This window comes from Podarcis melisellensis, assembly GCF_964234715.1.
Source record: "Podarcis melisellensis genome assembly, chromosome: 3".
NCBI lineage: Eukaryota > Metazoa > Chordata > Lepidosauria > Squamata > Lacertidae > Podarcis > Podarcis melisellensis.
Window position 1 is genome coordinate 110,023,489 of NC_138530.1, and position 22,252 is coordinate 110,045,740.

The 22,252-nt window shown below is 44.8% G+C and overlaps 1 protein-coding gene across 4 annotated transcripts in view; it reads left to right on the forward strand.

The window, feature by feature from the left end:
* Positions 1-17,948, forward strand: part of GABRP (gamma-aminobutyric acid type A receptor subunit pi) — a 30,596-nt gene extending 12,648 nt beyond the window's left edge. For all 4 annotated transcript variants that reach the window (XM_081906412.1, XM_081906413.1, XM_081906414.1 and 1 more), the window contains 6 exons: positions 1,641-1,858; positions 4,326-4,408; positions 11,011-11,148; positions 11,685-11,837; positions 12,843-13,012; positions 17,116-17,948. In XM_081906412.1, coding sequence (XP_081762538.1) covers positions 1,641-1,858; positions 4,326-4,408; positions 11,011-11,148; positions 11,685-11,837; positions 12,843-13,012; positions 17,116-17,412 — 1,059 coding nt within the window. In that variant the 3' untranslated portion in view covers positions 17,413-17,948. The remainder of the gene's footprint in view (positions 1-1,640; positions 1,859-4,325; positions 4,409-11,010; positions 11,149-11,684; positions 11,838-12,842; positions 13,013-17,115) is intronic.
* The last annotated feature ends 4,304 nt before the right edge of the window (positions 17,949-22,252 follow it).

Sequence of the window (22,252 nt, forward strand, 5' to 3'; positions counted from 1 at the left end):
ACACTGAAGTAGAGTAAAACATGATATTCTGAATGCGGAGAGCAATGAATCCTACTTTGCCTGCCATGATTACCTGAGGACAAGGCTGATGTTCAAATGCGGCAGGCGAGAGACACACCTACAGTGCCATACCTGCAACAGATGCGAATTTAAACTACTTAAGCTGTGTTAAGGAACTACGGGTGGGTGGGTTGTGGCCTCATCCAAGTTGGGTTGCAACAGGAACACTTCCACCGTGCAAATTGTTAGGGAACTGCCATCAGTACTGGAGGGAGAGCACGAAAGCCAGAGGGATTCCAGAGGGCGTCCAGGGATCGGGAGAAGCAGCCCATCTTCTGGGGAAGAGAATCAGCGTAGCACCAGTGGAGAAGGGGGGCAGGTGGGGGAAGTGGTGAGGTGGTCCCATGACTCCTTGCCTGGGACCAGCGGGGAGACTAGGAGTCCTCCGCTGCCCACGCCCTCCCTGCGCAGAAGGCTTCCACGCAGAGAGGGTAGGTGGAGACTAGGCGTCAAAGAACTTCTTTGCTGGAAGAAGTTTAAGAAATGCCCACTCACAGATTCTGCCAGTGATTGAGTCAGCCACGGGCGAGTGGCTGTCCGGACAGAGGAGGTTCACTTTGGCAGCCCAGCCAGGTGTTTGCACCCAGCCAGGGAGATAGGCATCTGCTTACGCACTAGCAACCCCCTTAGGAACCATTACACAAATATATGGTAAAAGATTAAGAAATGGGTCCCCAGATGGATGGGCGTTTGGGTTAAAAGTCAATCCTGGGTCTGAAAAGTTTGAAGACTGGACCTTTAAAGCCCTTAACGGCCTTCGCCCAGTATACCTGAAGGAGCGTCTCCACCCCCATCGTTCTGCCCAGACACTGAGGTCCAGCTCCAAGGGCCTTCTGGTGGTTCCCTCACTATGAGAATCAAAGTTACAGGGAACTAGGAAGAGGGCCTTCTTGGTAGTGGCGCCCTCCCATCCGATGCCAAGGAAATAAACAACTACAGTGGTACCTCGGGTTAAGTACTTAATTCGTTCCGGAGGTCCGTACTTAACCTGAAACTCTTCTTAACTTGAAGCACCACTTTAGCTAATGGGGTCTCCTGTTGCCGCGGGCCACCGGAGCATGATTTCTGTTCTTATCCTGAAGCAAAGTTCTTAACCTGAAGCACTATTTCTGGGTTAGCGGAGTGTGTAACCTGAAGCATATGTAACCCAAGGTACCACTGTATCAGACTTTTAGAAGCCATCTGAAGGCAGCCCTGTTTAGGGAAGTTTTTAATGTTTGATTTTTTGTGTGTTTTTAATATTCTGTTGGGAGCTGCCCAGAGTAGCTGGGGAAACCCAGCCAGATGGACAGGGTATAAATAAATTATTATTATTATTATTATTATTAACTAACTAAGTGTAAAACAGCAAAAAATGTACTGAATTACAGAGCAGTGTGGAGAACTAAAAGAATCAAGATGAGCAAATTTCAGAAATGCCTATAGGACAGAGGGACTACATTCAATAAATATATGCTCAGAGCACCCTTTGGATAAGGAAGTTGAACTCCACCTGCCAAAAGTCTCTCTAACTTAGAGAGTTTCCCTTTTCCATGCAGCAAAGTCCTGAATGCCTGCTCATAGACTGCCTTCTTTTCCAGGACTACACGGCGACGATATATTTGCGACAACGCTGGACAGATCCTCGCCTGGTTTTTCAGGGGAACAAAAGTTTCACTCTGGATGCCCGGCTAGTGAAATACTTGTGGGTTCCTGACACGTATATTGTGGAGTCTAAGAAGTCTTTCTTGCATGAGGTCACAGCAGAGAATCGGCTTATACGGCTGTTCTCTAATGGCACTGTCTTGTATGCTTTGCGGTACGTCTTGCATGTGCTCCTACTGTTTTGCTACCCTTTGTTACCCTTGAATAGCAGAAAGATTGCAGACTGGTGCAACAGTCAGGAATTCAAGGCCCAAGAGCAGTGGCGTAGCGTGGGGGGTGCAGGGGGGCCGGCCGCACCGGGCGCAACATCTGGGGGTTAGGGTTAGGGGGCGCAAATCCACGGGTTAGGGGGTGCAAATTACTTGCTTTGCCCCGGGTGCTGACAACCCACGCTACTCCACTGCCCAAGAGACACATTAGATTCTGAGGGTCAGGAATATCTGGGGAAATAGTTTTGTCAGTTGCATATTTCATCATAATTCATTGTTTCATTATTCCATTATTTCTACAGCTGTAGCTTCCTTCAAACACTCATCACAGGTATCACATGCTTTTGATAACACACTGACATGCTGCAATAGAGAACTTAGGTACAGGGAATGTACTGACTAATATCAAAGAACTATTGAGGCGGCTGTTTTAAATGAAAAATAGTATGGGATAAAAAGAATGTATGAGGTACATAACACAGCCTTTTAGGGGCCAACCAAAAATACCACAGGGACACAGGTGGTGCTGTGGTTTAAACCACAGAGCCTACGACTTGCTGATCAGAAGGTCGGCGGTTCGAATCCCCACAACGGGGTGAGCTCCCGTTGCTCAGTCCCTGCTCCTGCCAACCTAGCAGTTCGAAAGCACGGGAAGGTAAACGGCGTTTCCGTGCGCTGCTCTGGTTCGCCAGAAGCGGCTTAGTCATGCTGGCCACATGACCCGGAAGCTGTACGCCAGCTTCCTTGGCCAATAAAGCGAGATGAGCACCGCAACCCCAGAGTCGGTCACGACTGGACCTAATGGTCAGGGGTCCCTTTACCTTTACCTTAAAAATACCACAAAATAGCATGCAAGTTTTTGCATCTCTCAGAACTCTGCATCTGGCCAGCTCTGGGGTCCCCAGTGCAATGTACCCACAGACAGTACCCTCAGACACTCCCCTTGGTGCCCCCAAAGATACCTGCCCCTTAAATTTTGGCATTTCATTTGTTTTGGGTGGGGAGGCACACGGTTTACCAGTTTTTCCCCCTTTTGCTTGCATTTCTTTTTGCTTTGGTGTTTTGTTTGTTGTTTCTGGGTTCTGAGTATCATCACTTTTTCTTCTGTGAAATGGGTGTTTTGTGACAGTTTCTTAGATTTCTAAAGGTGCCGGCATGCCCTAAAAGGTTAGGAAACCCCGGGCTTGATAGTAAACAGAACAAGAGAGGGGCTGTTGTTGTAAGGATTGTGCTCAAACTATTTTCAAAGAGGACCAGATTTGATGAAGTGAAGTTGTTGAGGATTTTAGTTGTTGAGGTTTAGGTTTTTTTTGGATTTTACCCCAGGAAATAAACTGCCACAGGGCCTGGATTAAACCGACTTTGGACACACCTGGATTAAAGCAAGACTACACATACATGTTAAGTGGTTTGAGTGTTATATAATTTTATTTTATTTTATGCAATTTAACTTTTTATGTATCCAGGAATAGCACTTGATGTGGGTGAATTTGAGTCCCCGTCCTACAATCTTTAGTAGTCACTTGCTTCTTATATAAAGGAGAGAATGTGCTTTGCAGAATGATGGCCATCACACAAATATTCAGCTCAAACTGGCATTGTTGTTGTTTAATCGTTTAGTCGTGTCCGACTCTTCGTGACCCCATGGACCAGAGCACGCCAGGCACTCCTGTCTTCCACTGCCTCCCGCAGTTTGGTCAATCTCATGCTGGTAGCTTCGAGAACACTGTCCAACCATCTTGTCCTCCGTCGTCCCCTTCTCCTTGTGCCCTCCATCTTTCCCAACATCAGGGTCTTTTCCAGGGAATCTTCTCTTCTCATGAGGTGGCCAAAGTATTGGAGCCTCAGCTTCAGGATCTGTCCTTCCAGTGAGCACTCAGGGCTGATTTCCTTCAGAATGGAGAGGTTTGATCTTCTTTCAGTCCATGGGACTCTCAAGAGTCTCCTCCAGCACCATAATTCAAAAGCATCAATTCTTCAGCGATCAGCCTTCTTTATGGTCCAGCTTTCACTTCCATGGCATAACCTGGCCCCAATTCTGTGCTGTTCTGCTGATAAACATATTTTTGTACATTTTGGCCTAGCAGAGGATGCCAAGGCAGATTATGTCACATAGCCTTACAGCAGCCTTTGCGATCCTGGTTCTCTCCAGATGTTTTGGACTTGCTGGCTGGGGCTGAAGGGAGGTTGAAACATCTGGGGAGCACCAAGTTCACAAAGGCTGTCTTACATTATCCTGTTTCCATAAGTGGAATGATCCAGAGCTGCCAATCTGCTGTCCAGGCTGCAGCTTCAGTGCTAGTTTTAACAGTTATTTATTCTTTGAAGCAGAAACATTGCCACCTGTGGACTGCTATGGAAAATACAGGCCGTTCCTCATCGATGCCTTCACATCACTTTCTCTTTTTGCAGAATCACTACCACAGTTGCGTGTAACATGGACCTGTCAAAATATCCCCTGGATACGCAGACCTGTAAACTGCAGATGGAAAGCTGTAAGTATCACATTCTACAAGAAGATGAAACTATCCCAGCCCCTACTGCTCTTGAATTTGTTTCTTCATATTTAGGTGACCAGTTCAAACATTTCATTTCTGTCTTGGAGCTCATGAAATTTTCCACCTGCCCCTTTCAAATCTAGAGCCATTTCAAAAAGTAAACAGCTGCACCTAATCTTCCAGTAATCATACTAATTTTAAATGGGCTGATGAGAAAATTCACAATATATATTCTGAAACCAGAAGAATGAAAAAATAAATCCATAGGTGTAGAACACTTGGCATTTGTAGATTCTAGACTTTTTTATCCCACCTACGGAAGGTGTCTTTGTGGCAAGTAATAATAAAATAGCTTTTCTTTTTTACTTTTCAAATATTTCTGCATTGCTTCTAGGCTAGCAATGGGCCTTTGCCGAAAACCTTATAGTTTGTACTCATGATATTGGGGCAGTTATACATGATACTGATCCCAATGTTGTTTGGGGTTTAAAAATTTTCTTTCTTTTAATACATTTCAGTCTTCAGTTTTTCAAATTGCCACCAATAATTATCAAACACAATTACATACATAGTTGTAGTTGTTCAGACTTCCCTCCTCCCCTTCCTTGGTTCTCTTTACAAGCATAACAACAAGAACAACAACAATTTATTATTTGTACCCCGCCCAGCTGGCTGGGTTTCCCCAGCCACTCTGGGCAGCTTCCAACAGAGATTAAAAATACATTAAAATGTCACACATTAGAAACTTCCCTGAACAGGGCTGCCTTCATATGTCTTCTAAATGTTAGGTAGTTGTTTATCTCTTTGACATCTGATGGGAGGGTGTTCCACAGGGCGGGTGCTACTGAACTGGGGGAACCTGTGGTCCTCCAGTTGCTTCTGGATGACACTTCCCATCCTCTGTGATTATTGGCCATGCTAGCTCAGGTTGATGGGAAAGGGAGCCCAAGAACATCTGTAGGGCACAGCTTCTTTTTCAGTGTATCTGAAGAAGTGTGCATGCACACGAAAGCTCATACCAAGAACTAACTTAGTTGGTCTTTAAGGTGCTACTGGAAGGAATTTTTTTGTTTTGACTATGGCAGACCAACACGGCTACCTATCTGTAACTGGACCTTTTACAATGTCTATCTTCTTCACCCTGGGACAGTTTTGGAAATACATGTGCAAGATTTTATGGACAGACCATACAGTGTCTCTTCCCTTGCCCTACATGGGATGGGGTTCTTTTAAAAACATGAGACTGTCACACAGCACACAAAACAGGCAAGGTGAATTTGCTCGTAATCATTTGAACTTGCCTTTTCTCTCTGCTCTGTCATTTATTAACAGAGCAAACCAATTTAGGGAGCAGGTTTGAATCTGATTGCCAACTGGATAATTGCCACCCCACACAAGCTGTGGCCACGGTCTCATTTTCAATAGCTAGGCCACTTTATTGTATGGAATACAATTATTTTCTAGATAAATAGGCCTCCGGTTGCATTCTCTCTGTGTGTCTTTTCTGTTACTCAGAAAAGTTGTGTTTTCACAGTACATTTAATAAATATGGAATTCTAAGCATACTTACTAGCCAGTAGGGAGCAAGCCACATTGAGCTCCATAGGATTCACATCTGAGTAAGCATACACAGACACAGGTGGCGCTGTGGGTTAAACCACAGAGCCTAGGGCTTGCCGATCAGAAGGTCGGCGGTTCGAATCCCCGCGATGGGGTGAGCTCCCGTTGCTCGGTCCCTGCTCCTGACAACCTCGCAGTTTGAAAGCACGTCAAAGTGCAAGTAGATAATTAGGTACCACTCTGGTGGGAAGGTAAATGGCGTTTCCGTGTGCTGCTCTGGTTCGCCAGAAGCGGCTTAGTCATGCTGGCCACATGACTCGAAAGCTGTATGCCAGCTCCCTTGGCCAATAAAGCAAGATGAGCGCCGCAGCCCCAGAGTCGTCCGCGACTGGACCTAATGGTCAGGGGTCCCTTTACCTTTACCTAAGCATACATAGGCCTGAACTGCACTTGCTTAGACACTTCCATTGCCACTAGTGAGAACTGAATCAAGGAATGCATGGGAGCATACGATGCAAGCATTCTTATAAGAACTTGACCTCTTTGCTACCTCAGGTTGAATGATGGGTTTAACTAGGGTCATATCTCAGTATAAAGCACCCTTTGTTGTTTCCAGAAATCTGGTGGTGTAAATATACGACCAGGAAGCGTAGTCAATGACCACTATGGCTTGCTGTAGAATTGACGAGGGGAAAGTCCGGGCTATCGAGCAAATAGCTAAAGATTCACAGAGGACAGGTCAAAAAAATCACTGTGGGGTCAACACGGGCTTCACATGCCCATCCTGGCATTCAGAAGGACCTTACTTGACCCACTGACTTTTCTAGACATTCTGCTTTCAAGCCGATAGGCTTGTTCCATAGTATAATAATAATAATAATAATAATAATAATAATAATAATAATAATAATTTATTATTTATACCCCAATCAATTGGGCGGCTCCCAATCAAGTATTAAAAACAATACAGCGTTAAATATTAAAAACTTCCCTGAACAGGGCTGCCTTCAGATGTCTTTTAAAGATAGGATAGCTGCTTATTTCCTTGACATCTGAAGGGAGGGTGTTCCACAGGGTGGGCACCACTACCGAGAAGGCCCTCTGTCTGGTTCCCTGTAACCTTACTTCTCGCAATGAGAGAACCGCCAGAAGGCCCTCGGCGCTGGACCTCAGTGTCTGGGCTGAACGATGGGGGTGGAGACGCTCCTTCAGGTATACAGGACCGAGGTCGTTTAGGGCTTTAAAGGTCAGCACCAACACTTTGAATTGTGCTCGGAAACGAACATTTCCCTCACCAACAAATATGCATGGAGAGCTGATCTCACTTTTCATTTTCACCTCATTTTTTATTTGGGAAATCCATCTACAGCTTACTGCCACCAATCAGACAGTTGCCTATGGTCCAAATCTGATGTGTAAGTGGAAAGCACTTTCACACAGACACTGAGGAAGAGGTGTTATGTTATTTGCAGTAGCCTCTTGAGCCTCAGGTCGTTCTGTTCTGGGCTTGGGGCTCCAGGGAGCTGCTGTTGGAAGGAAGGAAGGAAGGAAGGAAGGAAGGAAGGAAGGAAGGAAGGAGCTGAGAAGCTGTTCTGCGAGCACAAGGACATATACAGTGTTTCCCAATCTCAGAAAAGCAAGCAAAGATGCTGTAAGTTGTGGCCTGGAGTCAATAGTCAATAGCTGGTGGATCCACACAGCACCCTCAGGTGCGTGGGCCTCAGCATCTTGGAAGGCCTACGATTGACCCCCTTCCTTGAGCCAGTGTGGTGTAGTGGTTAAGAGCGGTGGACTTGTAATCTGGTGAACCGGGTTCGCTTCCCTGCTCCAACACATGCAGCTGCTGGGTGACCTTGGGCTAGTCACACTTCTCTGAAGTCTCTCAGCCTCACTCACCTCATAGAGTGTTTGTTGTGGGGGAGGAAGGGAAAGGAGAATGTTAACCGCTTTGAGACTCCTTCGGAGTCTCCTTCAGAAGGTAGTGAATCTGTCTGAGGATTTCCTGAAGGAAAGACCCTTCGGGGAGGGGTTTTTTCCATCATCACATTTGAGTAAGATTTAGCAGTTGCTAAAAGGTCTGGTCTATTGGATCCTCCTGTCTGTGCACATGGTAACCTTTACTTATTTAATAGATTTATTTATCAGGGCACACAAACTGCTCTCTTGTGTGTGACATGCTACTGTGCCCTTGCACGCAGTTTGAAATTCCTGATTTAAGGAGTCATGGGCTTTTGCCACTCATGGGGGTAAGAAGAACCAGAACAATTTGGGTGCATGCAACGACTGAACGGGACACAGGTGGCGCTGTGGGTTAAAGCCTCAGCGCCTAGGACTTGCTGATCGAAAGGTCAGCGGTTCGAATCCCTGCTGCGGGGTGCGCTCCCGCTGCTCGGTCCCAGCGCCTGCCAACCTAGCAGTTCGAAAGCACCCCCGGGTGCAAGTAGATAAATAGGGACCGCTTACCAGCGGGAAGGTAAACGGCGTTTCCGTGTGCAGCTCTGGCTCGCCAGAGCAGCGATGTCACACTGGCCACGTGACCCGGAAGTGTCTTCGGACAGCGCTGGCCCCTGGCCTCTTAAGTGAGATGGGCGCACAACCCCAGAGTCTGTCAAGACTGGCCCGTACGGGCAGGGGTACCTTTACCTTTACCTTTAACGACTGAACATCTTGAAGACTCTTTGTTCATCGTGGTTACCAATTCAAGTAATGTCTAAAATCTCATTATTTTAAGACCAGGTTTTACTTGCCAGCTACTTGAGTGGAGTTCCTATGGAAGGGCCTATTATTTTCACATTAAAATCATATTAGTTTGCCATGATTAACTTTATTACAATGCACAGAAATAATAATGATTAGCCTCTTGTTTTAAAATGTAGCTGGGTTTAGCCTTAAAAAGAGAGAAAGAGAGTAATTGGGTCCTATGTCAAGCTCCTGTGCCATATTATTCTTATGAAATTACATGCACATTGCCAACTGGAGATGTCATTAGGATAAATGCCTGGAATTAATGCTATTTAAATATATGCCAGATGAATTAAGAACAATCAGTCATTTATTATAAAGTTTCCCTTAGTAACGGCAGTTATTATTACAAACTGGGCGCAAACTTTGAAAAGTCATATTTGGATGATTTGTACCTGGGGAATCAGCAGATTGTGTGTAATATCTGTTGCAAGATTCCCGTCATTTGTTTCTAGTGGAAAACACAATTTCTCGCTCTTTGCTGTGAAGGCAAACTGGTAAATATCAGTGTTTCCGTTTTTACTGCGTGACAGATCTTTAATTAAATAGCTGGGCCGACGAAAACGTTATCGGCTTGTTTATGAAAGCAATCTGATTTTAGGAGAGTTGTATAACTCTTTGTATTTGCAGTACCTTCCGTTCATAGGGGGAAATGGCTCATAATTTCTGTTGGGATGAACTTACATCCATGCTGCTGATGAAATGGCAATCTTTATTTACAAGAGACCTCACTCATCCAAAGCTTCCTTACCATTGTCAACAATGGGGGATAGACTCAAATAACCAGTCTTGTAATGCTGAGAGTAAGGGGACGCTGGTGGCGCTGTGGGTTAAACCACAGAGCCTAGGACTTGCCGAAAAGAAGGTCGGCGGTTCGAATCCCCGCGACGGGGTGAGCTCCCGTTGCTTGGTCCCTGCTCCTGCCAACCTAGCAGTTCAAAAGCACATCAAAGTGCAAGTAGATAAATAGGTACCGCTCCGGCAGGAAGGTAAACGGTGTTTCCATGTGCTGCTCTGGTTCGCCAGAAGCGGCTTAGTCATGCTGGCCACATGACCTGGAAGCTGTATGCCAGCTCCCTTGGCCAATAAAGCGAGGTGAGCGCCGCAACCCCAGAGTCGTCCGCGACTGGACCTAATGGTCAGGGGTCCCTTTACCTTTACCTAATGCTGAGAGCAGAGAGGGGAATTTGTGTCCCTTCAGATGTTGCATGCCCAGGTGCTGTGGCCCACTGCCCAGCCACTCAGGACACCATTGTAGGGTTCAAATTAGGACGCAACTTCATCAATTAGAGGTGTAAGAGCTTTGGCTTACTCATTGGGTTATAACCTATATCAACCAACTCGTCTGCTGGATGATTGACCCAGGAGACCCAATGACATCCATCAAATCCAAAGTGCATAATTAAGATGCAAAGTTCACCTATATAATTCTATCTCTCAATATGGTCTTTGGAATGTTTTGATGGTTTTATATTAGTTTGTATGTATGTTTTGCCTGTATTGTTATAAATGAAAACACGCATTCCTCCATCCTCAAGAATCCTGGAAACTGTAGTTAACGCCTCACAGAGCAACAGTTTCCAGCACCTTTGACAAACAATGGTCCCCAGGATTCTATGTGTAAGATGTGCTTTGAATATATGGTGTGTACACAATCAATCAATCTTTATTGCGGTCAAAGACCAGACAGCAAAGTTAACAACAACAACAACAACAACATAGGCCAGAACCGCATAAAGAAGCAAATGTAATTAAAATTTCCCTCTAAACTTATTTACATTAAAAATAATACTCCTTCAGCTAAAACCTGTATTCCGGAAATTAAAATCAGTACTCATTCTCTGGCCATCACTGTCACCACAGCCTGTCTTGTCCTCATTGCTATAAAACAGAATTTCGCAACAGGCCTGATGATATCCAGATCTTAATGAGCAAGAAGGTATTTAACGTAAGATTCCTCTGAGCGGCCAGGTAATTTCCTTAATAACGGTAAAATTATCTCTCTTCAGGTATTACAGTACAATGGTACACAGTACAACGGGCCCAATAGAGAAGAATGTGCCCAATGGATTCAATCTCATTAGAGTTGCATGGACATAATCTTTGTTCCGCTGGGATGTCATGATATCTGCTCTCTAGTAGTGCTGAAGGGAGAGCATTAAAATGGGCTCCGGAAACCAAGAACTCCTATGGGAGTTTCAAGAGTCCAGTGCAGGATGCAGGGGCAAAACATTCAGCTACTTACTCAATTGGTTGTCCAGTTACCTCTTGATGCCTTTTTAATATATTGCCTGCAGGGGGATATGATGAAAACGATCTACTGTACGCTTGGTTGAGGGGAAACGATTCGGTCCACGGCCTTGAGAACCTGCGACTTTCTCAGTACACAGTGGAGCACTATTACAGCCTTGTAACAATGTCTCACCAGGAAACAGGTAACGAAAGCTGAAGAAGCAGAGACGTAAACAAATGTGGCTCACAAACGTTGGCTATTCTGAATGGTCCAGGTCTACCTATGAACCTTTCTCTGATTTTGAGAACTGATTTTGAGATGTGATCATAGAACTATACGGTGGGTACCTTGGGTTACAGACGCTTCAGGTTACAGACTCCGCTAACCCAGAAATAGTACCTCGGGTTAAGAACTTTGCTTCAGGATGAGAACAGAAATCGTGTGGCAGCAGCAGGAGGCCCCATTAGCTAAAGTGGTACCTCAGGTTAAGAACAGTTTCAGGTTAAGGACGGACCTCCAGAATGAATTAAGTACTTAACCTGAGGTACCACTGTAGAATCATAGAGTTGAAAGGGACTCATTTCTGATGCCAGACCTGTCTTCTGGCCAGTAATATGATGGCTCTCTTCTCTACTTTGTCAAAAATCTGCATCCATTGAATAAAACATGGCGTAGGATTGCCTTCTCTCTGTGGGTGGTTTCTTTTCATTGTAGGATGTGTTTTCTTTCTCCAACTAGGCAATTACCCAAGACTAGTGTTGCAGTTTGAACTCAAGAGAAATATCCTGTATTTCATTCTGGAGACATATGTGCCATCCACCCTCCTGGTCATATTGTCTTGGGTTTCTTTCTGGATCACTCTGGATTCCGTTCCGGCAAGAACATGTATTGGTGAGCTGTTCTCTGAAGTAGGATACTTCCTGCAGTGGATGGGAGAGAGAGCAAGAGAGCACAAGCACCTGTTGTTTATGCAGTGCTACAAGCTCTGTTGAATGTAAAAACTGAAATGTTGTGGTACCCAAGTTTCTAAAGCTGAGAAAAATCACCACAAACACTTGATGTGTTAACCACTGTCACCTGTCAAATGCTAATTTGAAGAGCATCTATCAAATACTGTCAGATGGAAAATACAAATGAACTCTGAATGTGCTTTCAGACTTTGAATATTATTGCATGCCAGCCATGTGTTTTTCAAATCGCCTTCAGGAATGCATGAGCTCTTTAGAAGGGGATCAGTCCTTTAAAATTAGCTGTAGCTTAGTTTCTGGATGACATCCTAAACTGAGGAAAATGGATGAGGAAGGGCTATAGCTCAGCGGTAGAGCACCATGGCTTAGCAAGAATGAGCAAATGCATGTGGACCCAGAAAGAAAATGGTGAGACTTCAGTGCTCCCCCAGTTCTTCTGCTGCCATGCTAAGGTAAGCATGTGGCAACAGCCACAAAGTCGTTCCAGCATGGTGTAGTGGTTAAGAGCGGTAGACTCGTAATCTGGGGAACTGGGTTCGCGTCTCCGCTCCTCCACATGCAGCTGCTGGGTGACCTTGGGCTAGTCACACTTCTCTGAAGTCTCTCAGCCCCACTCACCTCACAGAGTGTTTGTTGTGGGGGAGGAAGGGAAAGGAGAATGTTAGCCGCTTTGAGACTCCTTTGGATAGTGATAAAGCGGGATATCAAATCCAAACTCTTCTTCTTCTTCCCTGAGTGCCTCACCTGTTGGAAGCCAGAGCAGCTAGCCTGCTGCCTTCAGATGTGTCCCATCAACATTGTTGAAGTAGGATTCAGTTGTTAAGGCCAGTCAGATTCGATATGTGAAATGTGAGGGGGGCCACCATCTTTGACCAGCCCTGTGCTTTTCTTTTGATTAAAGTGTTCCTCCCTCCCTCCCACCCTGCAGGAGTAACAACTGTGCTGTCAATGACAACTCTGATGATGGGCTCACGAAACGCTGTGACGAAGACCAACGGTTTCATAAAAGCCATTGATGTTTACCTGGGCATCTGCTTCACCTTCATATTTGGTGCCTTGGTAGAATATGCAGTAGCTCACTATATCGCATCGCAAAAGGTAAATGTAATGGTTGCAAGGGTTGCTCGTGCGTAAACCGGTGCAACACCTGGCTGGGTTGCCTGAGTGAACCTTTTCTGTCCGGACAGCCACTCGCCCATGGCTGTCTCAATCGCTGGCAGAATCCGTCAGTGGGCATTTCTTGAACTTCTTCCAGCAAAGAAGCTCTTTGACGCCTAGTCTCCTCCTACTCTCCCTGCGTGGAAGCCTTCTGCGCAAGGAGGCTGTAGGCAGCGGAGGACCCTTACTCTCCCCGCTGGTCCCTGGCAAGGAGTCATGGGACCGCCTCGCCGATTCCCCCATCTGCCCCCCTTCTCCACTGGTGCTACGCTGATTCTCTTCGCCAGAAGATGGGCTGCCTCTCCCCATCCCGGGACGCTCTCTGGAACCCCTCCGGAGCCCGCTCTCTCCCTCCAGCCCTGATGGCAGTTCCCTGACAGTAAACAAAAAGATTTATTTATTTAGCTTGTAGGCCACTTTCCCCTATACATATACCCAAAGCAGTTCACAACACAAGAAATATGCATCATCACCACAACATTCAAACAGTAAAGGTAAAGGGACCCCTGACCATTAGGTCCAGTCATGACCGATTCTGGGGTTGTGGTACTCATCTCACTTTATTGGCTGAGGGAGCCAGTGTACAGCTTCCAGGTCATGTGGCCAGCATGACTAAGCCGCTTCTGGCGATCCAGAACAGCGCAAGGAAACGCCATTTAAACAACTACCTGACATTCAGAAGACATCTTAAGGCAGCCCTGTTGAGGGAAGTTTTTAATATTTAACGCTGTACTGTTTTTAACACTTGATTGGGAGCCACCCAGAGTGGCTGGGGAAGCTCAGCCAGATGGGCAGGGTATAAATAATTTATTCATTTATTTATTTATTCATTCATTTATTCATTCATTCATTTATTTATTTATTTACCTTCCCGCTCATCTCGCTTTACTGGCCAAGGGAGCTGGCGTACGGCTTCCGGATCATGTGGCCAGCATGACTAAGCTGCTTCTGGCAAACCAGAGCAGCGCATGGAAACACCATTTATCTTCCTGCCGGAGCGGTACCTATTTATCTACTTGCACTTTGACGTGCTTTCGAACTGCTAGGTTGGCAGGAGCAGGGACCGAGCAACAGGAGCGCACCCCGCCGCGGGGATTCGAACCACCGACCTTCTGATCGGCAAGTCCTAGGCTCTGTGGTTTAACCCTCAGCGCCACCCACGTTCCTTATTCAAACAGTAGATCATTTCAAAACATAATGCTACAAATGAATCATTTGGATAGCATCAACCTAGTAACATTTTAAATTGCCAAATAAGCTATCATGCATTATATCAATTAATATCAAATATAATAAGTGTTTCCAGTACAATCACATATGAACAATAATAAAGCCAGCAGCCTTCTGTTAGGAAGGAATAAGGGGGGAGTTGTTTGGGAGCAGGATGTATGGAAGTGGGGAAAGAATTACCAAGCCAAGTTTTCAGCTGGAAATTGAGTTGGCGTGACAACTGGACAAAGGAAGGCATAAACAGGAACAAGTCTCAAAAGGAAAGATGGGTAATGAAAGCAAATAAGAACCAAAAAGAAGATGAATTTGCTAAGGGTAGAAAAATTGCAAGGGATAAGCAATAATAATAATAATAATAATAATAATAATAATAGTAGTAGTAGTAGTAGAAAGAAACAGGGAGCCAAAGGAGATATTGCATTCAGAGCAAACTACAGATCAGCAAAAGATGACTTGTTTTCAAGTTTATTAAATTACCTGGCAAGCTGCATTTAAAGAGCAACAGAACGCCTATTGCATAGTTTAGATTTGCAATGGGAAGAGCAGCAGATAGAGCTCTCCATTTCCAGCGGTGAAAAAGTTAAGTGCCATAGACTGTGAATGAGATCATGTCTGGATGTTCAGTTAGATCCTCCTAATGAACGAACATTTTTGCTGAAAATATAACATGGAATAGTTAAAACAAAAGGAGAGATCTATGAGAGTGGATGGATCTAAGGCTGGATCCGGACTTGTGCAGTTCCATGAAAGCAGAATCTGACAGTGTCACCTTCCTCCATGGAAGCAAGCAGCCTCTGAAAGAACAGGGCAGGAGGAGGGCGAATTATTTCCTTAGCCCCCGCTGTTACCCTTTGTGCCTGAAAACAGGATGTGACTTGCCTCCTGGGGCGTTCCCTTTCCTAGAGGAGAAGCTAGTACACAATCAGGAAACCAAAATAAGGCCATAAATGATCAAGGATTTTGAAAATTGTCTCTATTCTAAGTCAGGCTCTAGGTTTGATGGAGGACATCTTCTGGTGGGCCTTCTTCTCTGCTGGTGGGTTTGCCTGGAGGTGACCATGCTGCAAGAAGCATCAGGCCGATGGGTCCAGCCTCTGCTTTGTTTCCCATATTGCCCCTGAGGAAGTGTTTCCTTTGGGTGCATTGTGGGAAATTAATGTCACAGCCAGATCCAGCTGCCTACTGCTGCTTGGAACACCAGCCTACACTAAAGAGAAACCAGGGAACCAACGGTGGGTGCTGAGAAGATCCTGGCAGCGCCGAGGGCCTTCTGGCGGTTCCCTCACTGCGAGAAGCCAAGTTACAGGGAACCAGGCAGAGGGCCTTCTCGGTAGTGGCGCCCGCCCTGTGGAACGCCCTCCCAGCAGATGTCAAAGAGAAAAATAACTACCAAACTTTTAGAAGCCATCTGAAGGCAGCCCTGTTTAGGGAAGCTTTTAATGTTTAATAGATTATTGTATTTTAGTGTTTTGTTGGAAGCCACCCAGAGTGGCTGGGGAAACCCAGCCAGATGGGTGGGGTATAAATAATAATAATAATAATCATCATCATCATCATCTCAGGCCTGTCCTAAAAGTGGTATTTAGCTACACTGCAGCTGCTGTCATTTCCAGAATCCTAGCAGAGCAATGATAACCCATAGTCTGATGTAGTTGCAAATTACTGTACTTTTCCGTGTATTAGATGATTCCCCCCCCCTCTTTAAAAATGGGGGTTGTCCTGTACACAGTGTATAGGGGGGACACGTGATAGGTTGCAGCCGTGAGCTGCATCTTGTCAGCGCGATTTGGTGGGTGATTTTTGGCTTCTGCAAGGGCTGCTGTGGATTGGCTGCCGCTGCGGCAATTGTGCGTGCGATTGCCGGCTGCTGTTTGTCAGTGGGCAGACGCTTCTTTGCTTCTGCGATGCGAGCGGTTGTCAGCGTTAGTGGTTTTCTGCACCTCTCCCCAAAAAGCTCAACAACTCTAGACAATCCCCCCCAAAAAACTCCAGGATAAAGGTAAAGGGACCCCTGACCATTAGGTCCAGTCGTGACCGACTCTGGGGTTGCGGCGCTCATCTCGCTTTACTGGCCGAGAGAGCCGGCGTACAGCTTCCGGGTCATGTGGCCAGCATGACTAAGCCGCTTCTGGTGAACCAGAGCAACGCACGGAAATGCCATTTACCTTCCTGCTGGAGGGGTACCTATTTATCTACTTGCACTTTGATGTTCTTTTGAACTGCTAGGTTGGCAGGAGCTGAGACCGAGCAACGGGAACTCACCCCGTCGCAGGGATTCAAACCGCCAACCTTCTGATCAGCAAGCCCTAGGCTCTGTGGTTTAACCCACAGCGCCACCCGCGTCCCTATTTTTTCTTAAATTACAGTCCCCCAAAATAGGGGGCATCTTATACACGGGGGAGGGGGGTGTTATACATGGGAAAATATGGTATCTCCTAGATGGTGGCATGGTTTCTCTGAGTGTTGGCACTGCAGTACTGAGGGGAAATCACTTTGTATTGGGGCTGGAAACTTACTTCAAAAAACACCACCACCTGTAAGCCATCAAAGGGTGTGTTCACCAAGTTCCTAGACAGGATATTAAATTTTGGTCCCTCAGGGTCTAGCATCAGTAAACAAGAATTTGGCTTTTGCTAAAGACTTCCAGGGATTTATTTATTCTTCTAACATCCCAGACTAATGGTATGTTGGCAACAGAGTCACGGTGAACTTCTGCCCTCTGCAGTTATATTTCCTTGTACTTGGTTTTGGTGCGTTGGTTATGAAATAGTGATATGGCCCAAATGTTTATTAGTAACTTTTTCTTATTTTAGGCTTCTACAAATGAGGTTACCAGAGAAACGGAAGATGTCACCAGTATCTTTTCCACATCTGTCACCAGCTACAATCATAAGATCAACTTCAGTGCCATCGATAATATCGCCCACAGTGGTTCGACTATGAAACCAAAGGACAAAATTCGGTTTCTTTTGAGGAACAAAATGCGCAGGGTTGTCAGCTACTTCACAATTCAAAATCCAGGCAACATTGAACACTACTCAAGACTGCTCTTCCCCCTATGTTTTTTGGTAGTCAATTTGTTTTATTGGGTTTATTACTTATTCTTTTAGCAATAGTAAGACCATTTTGGCGTGTGGTGTTGAGAAAGCCTTGCCTATGTTGGCTCCCAGCCGCTACGAATTGTTATGGGTGTGACTATGGGCACATATCAAGAATTTGGCCCAAACCCAGCATTGATTGTATTGTATCAAAAGCCAAATCTTGTACAGAGTGGCACATGAGCGTGACTGTGGAGCTAGAGTAAGTGGAATCCAAAAAGAGGAAGCCTATTCTTGAAGCCATTGCTTAAGATGAATAGGCCTTGTCCTTCAAGGCTGTGCAACTGTTTTACACTGTCAGCATAGCTAAGCCCCAGTGTACCCTTTTTAATCTGATGTTTAGAGGTTTTTCAGCTAGTTGTTTTCAATCACTTGGGCGCAGGCTGCTGCCAACCTGAGGATTGCTCCCTGCTGATCTCAGGTAAGGTAATCACTGTGAGATGATGGCAAATGGAAGGGCTTCTTATGGTCTTCTTTCAAGGTCACAGAGAACTGCAGATATACAAGATGCTGCTTTAAATAATAAATAAGTGCCCTTACCACATCAACACCTCTGGATCTCTGTTAATAACAACTAGTTGCTCTGAAATATATTCAGAGTTGAGTGTTGATTTCATGCTCTTTATTTCAGCTCACTGTAAACATTGAGTGAGTCCTTTCCTCCAAAACCTCTGGCTATATATACATTATTTACAAAATGGGTCCCGTGTGATTGGCTAATTCAGTTCCCCTCCTGGAGCCTGATTGGACTGTTCCTGCAAGCCAATCAGGTTGCTGATTCACTTCCTCCTGGAGCCGGATTGGGCGGCTCCTGCAGGCCAATCAGGTTGCTGCCTTTTAGAATCCTACCTGCCTATTGTTCTAGGATCCAGGCTCAGTACATTACATGCTCGGTTGCTGTTTTTTTTTAATATCCCACATCTATTCAAAACGAAAGCTATTTTGAGGTAAATAGGAAATTTATATGTTTCCACAACTTCAAATGGAAAGCAAAAAAGGGGAAGAAGCCCTGACTATGTTGGTTTGAAAAATGTGTGGGATGCCTATGCCTCACACAGTGCTAACTGAAGACATTTTGCCATCTGAGGTGAAGAACAAAATGGCGCCCTCTTCCCCATTGTATGTATAGAAGCTAACTGGTTGGGCAACCAAATCTTACTTCAACACTAGAATTGAGATAGCATCCTCTGCTACAGAAAAGCTGTGTGGCATACACAGCTCTGTCCTTCAACAGAGGGGAATATTCTCTCTTCCTTTTTTGCCTTATGTTGAAACTCTGCTTTGGGAAAAGTCTTGAAAGGCGACAGAAACAGGGCTAACAAACTAATCAGGGTTCACGCAATCAGCTCTTCTGTGACTTACTTAAAAGATAAATAGCAGGCATGGGGGACTCAATTTAGATTGGGGCTGTGGTGTTGAGAAAGGGGCTTTAATCTCTTGCCTCATTTTACAGTCCCAATCCAGATCAACCTTCGCCATGCCTGGTACTTGCATTGAAAGAAAAGATCTCATTTGCCCCAACGGAAGCTCTTTTTTCCAATGAAAATAGCAAGAGTGGGGGTGGGGTCATTTTTCTTCTTGTATGAAGGTCCTGAATCAGATCAGAGGGGGTTTTGCTATTACTTGTTAAAGTTACTGACATAATTGCTAAGCATACATATAGAATCTCATCTAGTTTTGGCCCTCCATGATGAATTTCAATACAGTGGTACCTCGGGTTACATACGCTTCAGGTTACAGACTCCGCTAACCCATAAATAGTGCTTCAGGTTAAGAACTTTGCTTCAGGATGAGAACAGAAATTGTGCTCTGGCACCGCGGCGGCAGCAGAAGTCTCCATTAGCTAAAGTGGTGCTTCAGATTAAGAAGAGTTTCAGGTTAAGAACGGACCTCTGGAATGAATTAAGTACTTAACCCGAGGTAGCACTGTAAATGGCCTCAGAACATCTCTTATGAAGACATACCATTTTGACACAGTAAGGTCATCATTGGAGTTCTGCTGACACTCCATAATGGCATTTATAAAACTCAAAACTCTGTGCTGCATTTATCATTCACACAAAATAGACATGTCGGTTGGGTCAAGGATTTTTATTTTTATTTTTACCAGTTAACCTTGTGTCTAACCATTTAGTATTTAATCAATAATATTAAAATACACATAATGTGATGTAGACCCCAAGCAAATAACAACACTTATCCTCTCAAGGTAGAAGAATGGAATGCATTGCCTGAGGTCAAAGGTTTACATAGATCCACAGCTAGAGCTCTTCTGCCCACAAGGGCTTCCCCATTCATTTAGTGGAGGCGACAGTTTACATTGTTGGGTTTTGGCTGACGCAGGCCTTCTAGGCTGGTGTTAGTTACATATGCTGAATGGCAAGTTCATCTCGGAGGTGCTTACCATGTGATTGATTGTAGTCTTTCAAGTCTCTTGCTCTATGATGGGAGCACAACATATGAAACATTATGGATTTTTCTTTAATAACTTTTTATTGAACCATTTCCCCACCGTGTATTGTGAAGGATCAAAACCACATATTCATAAATCATACGTTTGATCAAGTATTATATTTCAGGGAGAAACGAAACAAAACGGAAACACCCCAGCAGAGAAGAACAATGGGAAGTGAAATTCTAGTAATGAAATGTAGGCCTGTACTTTTTGGCATTTTAAAATATCCTCTATAAACTGTAATAAAGTTAATGGTGTGGTTTAAAATTAAATTTAAAAAAGCTCCAAAATGATATTTGCTCTTTATATAATTTATTTCCAGCCAAAATAAAATGCCTCCTTTCCCCCCAAAGTAAATCTCTTTGTATGTTCAAACTCTTGGCTTGTTGTTACCTAATATTGTCAAGAGCAGCCTTCCCTGACCTAGTTGCTCTCCAGATTTTGGTGAACTCCAAAGCCCATCAGCCTCAACCAGTTTTGCTGAGTGTAAGGCAGCTTCCTATTATAAGGGACCTAACAAAAGTCAGGGGACGCGGGTGGCGCTGTGGGTTAAACCACAGAGCCTAGGACTTGCCAATTAGAAGGTCGGCGGTTCAAATCCCCGTGACGGGGTGAGCTCCCGTTGCTCGGTCACTGCTCCTGCCAACCTAGCAGTTCAAAAGCACGTTAAAGTGCAAGTAGATAAATAGGTACCACTCCGGTGGGAAGGTAAACGGTGTTTCCGTGCGCTGCTCTGGTTCGCCAGAAGTGGCTTAGTCATGCTGGCCACATGACCTGGAAGCTGTACGCCGGCTCCCTCGGCCAATAAAGCGAGATGAGCGCCGCAACCCCAGAGTCAGTCACGATTGGACCTAGCGGTCAGGGGTCCCTTTACCTTTTAACAAAAGTCAGATAAGCCTGGAGAGAATATGAGGTCTTGCTGAAAGAACATTGGTGCAACTCTGCTCAAGACAGCAAGCAGATCATGCCAACAGCAAATACAGGAAGGTTAGATTGCTAACTTTTGTGGCTCCTTAAATTCTTCTGGGTACCTTAATTCAGGACTCCAGGAGCAAATACCTACTAGAACTTCCCCTCCACTGCTGCAACTGGGACTGCAAAGATAAGATACCTCCCACAGAGGAAAGCAACGGAAGGTGAATGTTCTGCATCCCTGCATCCTAAACAGTGAGAGAGAAGGAGTGAGAGCTCTGAAACAGTGCATGAACAATGCAGCCATCCCTAAAAATTGACACTGTTTTGAATATTGCAATGCAGTTCTCCAGCTAATGTTCACAGAAATGCATATAACATACAAAAATATGATACATTAGAGGAAATTGCTTTGCGGAAATGTGCAGAGACATTTGCACTAAAAGGAATTTTCGACTTTTTTTTTCTAAGTCGAAAACTGCTGCGGAAATGTGTAAAAATGAATATAAGTTGGGGAAAATGAGAAACGGAGAGAAATTGAAATTGACAGATTCACCCATTTCTGTGTTCACGGACTTGTTAGTTCTCATCCCAGAGCAAGCAACAAGCTCACTTTTCTGGTCCTAAACGAATGTCAATTGGCACTTGAGAAAGCTTGATTTTAATGTGAATTGACATGGAAGACTTCAATCCATGCTTTGTGTTTTTACTCTCCATGTGGTTTATATTACTGTTTCAAAACATAGTGGTGTATGTAAATGTTCCCATCTGTTGACATGAAGTTCATGCATTTTTCATAGCCAATGGGGCTACACAAACAGCCTTTTACCGGGCTGGTAGCAGATTCATCAGCCTCTTCCTTACAGAATTAAACATGACAGCATGAAAAGAACCCCAAAGCTATATTTTACAAAAATCACATATGCCTTGATAAGGTAGAATTACTCCTGTTTGCTGCATGAGTTCTGCCTCTTGCACAGGAATCTTATATATTTTACAGCTATTGGGAATGGGGCGGAAGAAGATAAGTGATAACAACTTTCTCAATATATTGCCTGCCATCGCCACTGCTAAGCAAGACCTCTGTAGAGCTAGTATGAGGGAAACCTACTTAGGAACAACTGTGCAAATAAATCCCAGAGGGTTAGTAGCCTTGTTAATCTGTTGCAGCAAAAAACAAGAAGTCTTGTGGCACCTTGAGGACTAATACGTACGATAAGGGCATTTATTGATTGATTTTAAAACCTCTTAAGTGGTTTACATAGAAGCAAAAAAATAAAAATAAAAATGGCAACGTTTGATAAATTTTCCCGAAACTAGATAAAACCAAAATGCAGTTTTGGTTACTCCTCCACGACCTGTTTGTTTGAGCATTCATCCTGATTAGTTTGCACACAAATTGTGGGGAGCTTAGACAGTGGTGGCTATTTTTTGAGCGTCCATTCTGATTTGTTCACAAGGAGGTTATACCAAGCTGGGTCAACC